The 5998-nt window shown below is 45.1% G+C and overlaps 1 protein-coding gene across 1 annotated transcript; it reads left to right on the top strand.

The window, feature by feature from the left end:
* Positions 1-12: 12 nt before the first annotated feature.
* Positions 13-5707, top strand: LOC119302217 (probable protein S-acyltransferase 7). Its single transcript, XM_037579251.1, has 5 exons — positions 13-364; positions 2410-2592; positions 3963-4262; positions 4380-4613; positions 4701-5707. The coding sequence occupies exons 1-5, from the start codon at positions 281-283 to the stop codon at positions 5223-5225; spliced, it is 1326 nt and encodes a 441-aa protein (XP_037435148.1). The 5' UTR covers positions 13-280; the 3' UTR covers positions 5226-5707.
* Positions 5708-5998: the final 291 nt, after the last annotated feature.

Below are 5998 nucleotides of genomic sequence, written 5' to 3'. Positions count from 1 at the left end.
CTCGCCATTTCGCCTCTCGTCTTCGCATCGCGCGCCCCGCCGCCGCCGCCTCCTCCTCCTCCCCCCCACGCCCGTCCAGCGCGGCGCAGCCGCGCCGGGCCCGGGCTTGCTCCGTGCGGCGAGATCTCGGCCGGGGTTTACCGCGCGTGCCGTCGTAGAGTTGGAGGAGGCGGCGGGGGTGGTTGGTGGGCGGGGCCTGGTGGCGGCCTAGCGGTTCGGGCTCGCCGGAGTCGCAGCAGCAGGAGGAGGACTGGTCGTCATCTAGCGGGTGGCGGCGGGGATGTACGTGCCGCAGTCGTCCCGCGGCGGGGGCGGCTCCGCCGGGGAGCAGCCTAGGGTTTACCAAGTCTGGCGGGGAAGCAACGTAAGCGCTCCCTCCTCCCTCTCCCTCTCCCTCGATTCGGTGCCGTGCGCAGCGGATCTGGATCTGGTCGTGCTGCTCGTGCGCGCCATGATTGCCTGCCTGCCTGCCTAGGGGTTTGCGTGCCGATGTAGCCTTTTCTAGGCGTCGATTCCGTTCGGCTGGGTGGGGAATCAGATGCTCAGCTGGTGCGGTGCGGCGTCCTTTGTTCACATGACTGGAATTCGTGCCTTGCTAGGTTTGGGATGCGCAGCTAGTTTACTGGGGGAGAATGGCGTCAAGGTGTGCTGCGTTGAATGAACCAAAAGTGATGTGGTCTACTCGTTTTTACTTTGTTAGCTGGAAAATATGGATGGCCCCAGTTGATTTAAGTAGCACTTGATAGTGTGTTGTGGCTGTTGGGCTGCCACTTTTGGAATGTTTGTTGGTTGGCGTCCTGGATATGCATACTACGTGCAGTGTAAAAGAGTTCTCACATTTTCTGATGGTGTCGTGTGCTTGGTTCACCTGATAGGAATTTGTGCTTGGGCAGTATACCGGATGGCAACAAGATGTGCTATGCTGAACCGAGCGCAGTGGTCTAGTCGTTTTTACTTGTTAGCTGGAAATATGGCTCCGGTTGTGATATAAATAGTACTCCCTCCGTAAACTAATATAAGAACGTTTAGATCACTACTTTAGTGATCTAAACGCTCTTATATTAGTTTACAGAGGAAGTACCTGTTAGTATGTTGTAGCTGTACCTCTATGGAATGTTGGTCGGCATCTTGGATACGTGTGCTACATGCAGTGTAAATAGTTCTTATATTTTCAGCGTTTTTATCAAGTTGCTTGGGAAGTACTAGTTTGCATGATGCCAATACTTTTGTTGGAAATGTTCAACTTCTTTATGGACTTGGCTTTGTTCTGGTCTCATATGTATGCATCATGATTTGTCTTTAGCAAGTAGGAAAGGCGTGTGCTACTACCGGACATTATTTTGAGTACATTTGGCATAAGAGCTTTATGTTTGTAGTGCATGGTCATGCTTGACGGGGAAATACCAATTTACGTGGGATCACAAACTGCCTTTTGATGCACTTGACGTAGTATGGCATATTGCTAGTAGTAAATATCACCTTATCTGCAAATAAGAGGCACCCGTGCAGCTGTGCCCTGCACGTGTAATGTGCAGCACCAAATCTTCGCTCACACGTGTACCATTAAATATATCGGTCATTCATCTAGTTCTAAATGTCACCTTATATGCAAAGAAGAAGCACCTGTTCGTTCAGCGCCCTGCACGTGTAATGTGCAGCCCCATTTCTGCTCTCACATGTGTACTGCCAATAAAACAGCGCCCCCACACGTGTAATGTGCAGCCCATTTATGCTCTCACACGTGTACTGCCAATAAATATATGTGTCATCCATCTAGTGGTAAATATCACCTTATCTTCAAAGAAGAGGCATCCGTGAAGCTCCCCCCTGCATGTGTAATGTGCAGCCCCAATTCTGCTCTCACACGTTTACTGCTAATGAATTAACTTGTCATCCATCTATGAAACAAGGTCTACGGAGGCATTCTTTCAGGGAGAGTCTGCTTGGGCGGCAGTGGCTCTGCATTTTGTAGATTTTATAAGATAGAATTGTAGAAATTTCCTTCCATTTATAACCAGTTACAGATGTTACCAAGTCACTAATCCTTAGTAAATGTTTTCTTAACCGCCCCATGTAACAGCGCACATGATAGTGTCTGCGCGAGTGCTGTTTCGGAACTCCGTATCCACAGCCACTCAAGTATATGTTAGCATATCTCTTTAGTTTCGAGTAATTGTTCACTCTCTAGAGCTTTTAGTTTTCTATTGGCTTCTGTATTCCATCAACCTTTATCTTAATGTGCTGAGAGGATATTTGTGTTCCTTAGCGACTAAGGGGCTAAGTTATTGCAAACAACATCATTTTTCATAGAATACATGTTATTTTGAGTTTACTACTTTTGTATTTGCAATTGTCGCTTTTACTTTCATCAATTGGTCTTTGTTGACGACAGTTTGAATGTTCTTTCAGGAGTTTCTCTTGCAAGGGCGGTTCATATTTGGACCTGATGTGAGATCCTTGTTTCTCACTATATTCCTCATCCTTGCACCAGTGTTGGTCTTCTGTATATTTGTTGCCAGACATCTGATGAATGATTTTCCTGATCACTGGGGGATTTCAGTTATGGTTGTAGCGGTTGTCTTCACAGTATATGTAAGTGTTGTTTTTTACTTCACTTCTGTTTTGCTCTGATCATTTTAGAACAACTTAACCAGCTGGTCTGGAGTTGTGTAATTTCTATTGACAGTTACACTATGCTCCCTTTCATGCTAATTGAAGTTTCTCTGCATACATAATTATTCATTGGACAGTGATGAATTATCATACACAGAGGGTCCCCAACTTTCCTACCTTGCTTTGGTTGCTAAAACATTGTTAATTCCAATTTTATTTTAGATAAATTCTTGCATCAATCTGTCAGAAGTGACCCTCGATTGAATGTGATGATAAGAGTGCCTAGAAATGCAAGATGATACTATTACACCTTACATATTTGATAATGAGTATTTTCAGAGTAGAGTGGTTCTTTGTGTCCGCCATCTCCACCCCATCTTCTATTGCACTAATTTCAGCTCAGCGTCTCTTGGTGTTGTGTTCCATGTTTTTCGAAATTCCAGCAATGATCCTCTTTTGTCTAGTACCGGGCAATGACCTACAAATAGTGTTGGGATGGATGGCCAAATGGCACCTCCCTTTTCTGGAAAATGGTGATTGGGGAAGCCACACCATGTACCATGAGTGGACCTCTTTGGTTTGCAGGAAAGAAGCACATGAATAGGATATCATGACACGTGAAGATGTGGAACCCTACACGTGAGGAGTTGTTTAGTTGCACCACAGGAAAAAAAACACAGGAATTATCTCTAGATAGTGAGTGCATGTCATAGTTGTCATAGACACAGAGGGAATTTTCCAAGAGGTCTAATAGCTAGCTTGGAATCCTAGGAATTGTAGTGTAGAGAAGCAATCAAAAAGAATTTTGAAGGGTTCATTTGTTTGAACTCCGTAGGAAAAATCTGTTATGGATTGGATTCCTACAACATTCATTTGAAATTACTTTGAACCATTTCTCTAATTTAAAATCAAACAATACAGAGGAGCTGCAATTCTTTCTATCTTGTTGATTTTCTGCTCAGATGAAGGTTGATCAGAAGGATTAGTTCATTTTACCTTAACTAGCTGAGCTCAGAGCTTAAATTCTTTTAGCGTTTCCCTTGATTAGCTGCAGTTAGGATATTTTGAGCAGTAGTCTTATTTGGGAATGCCTGTGTAACATTTTGTGTGACCTTTCAAAGGCGATGACTTGACCTCTTTTATGGATCCTTTTAATTGAAGGAAACACAGTATTTGAGAAAAGGTTTGTCATTTCTAATACAATAATCATGAAGATGAACATGGTAGGCGGGTGGGTGCGGTTGATACGAAAGTTAAAAATTGATGATTCTGTTCTTACCTGAGTTCCTATGAATATGCACTGTTGTAGAGTTCACACTTGTCTGAGCCTTGTTCCTTTCATTTTCCAGGATTTGACGCTGCTGCTTCTTACCTCTGGTAGAGATCCTGGTATAGTACCTCGTAACACGCACCCCCCTGAACCTGAATCCCTTGATGGGAACAATGATACTGGAAATGGTCAGACTCCACAACAATTGCGCTTACCACGGACAAAGGATGTTTATGTAAATGGAGTTGTTGTAAAGGTCAAGTACTGCGACACCTGCATGCTGTATCGGCCACCTCGTTGCTCTCACTGTTCTATCTGTAACAACTGTGTGGAGCGTTTTGATCATCACTGTCCTTGGGTTGGTCAATGCATAGGACTGGTAAGTAGCTTAATGCTTCACAGTCTAATATTTTATTGTTATCCGAATGCGCACGGTGACTCTCTGTTGCTACTATTAATCACTGATCGGCGCTAACTACCAGCTTTTCTGCTGCAGCGTAATTATCGCTTCTTTTATATGTTTGTCTTCTCGACCACATTACTCTGCCTCTACGTATTTGGGTTCTGCTGGGTGTACATAATTAAGATCAGAGATGCAGAAGGTTCATCGATTTGGAAGGCAATGTTGAAGACACCCGCCTCAATGGTTCTGATCATCTACTGTTTTATTTGTGTGTGGTTTGTTGGTGGTCTTTCTGTCTTCCATTTCTACCTGATGAGCACCAACCAGGTTCCTTCCCTTCCCCTGTTTTAAAACTTTTGATATTTAAAGCAGTTGGTCGCAACTTGGTAATCATCCAATCTTTCACCTTTGCAGACTACATATGAGAACTTCAGGTATCGGTACGACCGGCGGGCTAACCCATATAACGTAGGTGTGGTGAACAACTTTCTGGAGATCTTCTGCACTGCTGTCCCCGCTTCCAAGAACAATTTCCGAGCTAGGGTCCCAGTAGAGCAAGGTTTACAGCAATCACGCCCACCAACCAGGGGTTTCATGAGCCCAAACATGGGCAAACCTGTTGGAGACCTTGAATTGGGCAGGAAGCCAGTATCATGGGACGAACCTCGGTCAGGGGCTGATATAAGAGATTTAGGAGTTGGGGGCATGCTGGATGAGAAAGAGGGCAGAATAACCCATGCGTCACCGGATCTGAGCAGAGAAGCCCTTCCAGTTGAGCTCATGGAAGGCAGGGCTGTTATGCATTCGAGACGATCAAGCTGGGGTCACAGAAGTGGGACCTCAGAGTCGATGGACAGCATCGCCGTGCAGATGGGAGGTGGAGAAACTAACTGGGGCTCGGTCAGCAGTGGCCACGGCACAACCAGTGGAACTCACTAGCAAACCGTGCGCCGCTTTCTGACGCCGCACCGGGTCTGATCTCAACAAGGAACAACCCTGTCTGATCTCCAAAATGAAGAACCGGCCTTTCTGAGTATCCTGTGAGCTTGTGCCTTTCACCTAGGGTATACAATATGCCAATGCTTTCTTACCTGTGTCCGTTTCATCTTGGAAGGGCGTCAGTCCTTTTGATGTGCTTCTCGTTTGGTGTTTTAAGTAAGCAAAGAAAATAACAGAAGAGATTTAACTCCTGCTGCGTGGCTTGGATTGTCTTATCTGTGTATATATTTATCATTGGAACAGTGTGTAAGAAAGTGTGCTCTGTATGATTTGCTGCTTGTAATATTCGTAGCTTTGAAATCATGTTTTATAAATGTACTGTAGTTATCATCAGTTTAGGGTTGTGATTTGTGAGACATGGTTGCCTAGTTGACAAGTTGTAAACTCAAAGCTGCTTCCGTGGAATTATTATTCTACCAATAGCTGAGATATTGGTGCAGGCAGGGGCATAATTGCCAGGTGAGTCTCGCTGCGTATTTTCTCTTCTCTCAATGTTCCTTCGTTCGTGGACTGGGCAGAGACATTCCACAATCTTTCCGGGATAAAAAAGAGATCGTTACACAGCTCATCCAGCGGTGCTACTTCTCGGGCGAAAGGTCAATGCTGGCTTGCGCTTTCCTGCTCCTCTAGCACGATCATATTCCTTGCTGCACCCGTGGAATTTCGGTAGTGCGCTGCTGATTTAATGCGGCGACCATTTCCTGTGTTTTTTT

Source organism: Triticum dicoccoides, chromosome 5A, assembly GCF_002162155.2.
Source record: "Triticum dicoccoides isolate Atlit2015 ecotype Zavitan chromosome 5A, WEW_v2.0, whole genome shotgun sequence".
In the NCBI taxonomy this organism is placed as follows: domain Eukaryota; kingdom Viridiplantae; phylum Streptophyta; class Magnoliopsida; order Poales; family Poaceae; genus Triticum; species Triticum dicoccoides.
The sequence above is the reverse complement of the archived record's forward strand: the minus strand, read 5'-3'. Positions and strand labels throughout refer to the sequence as shown.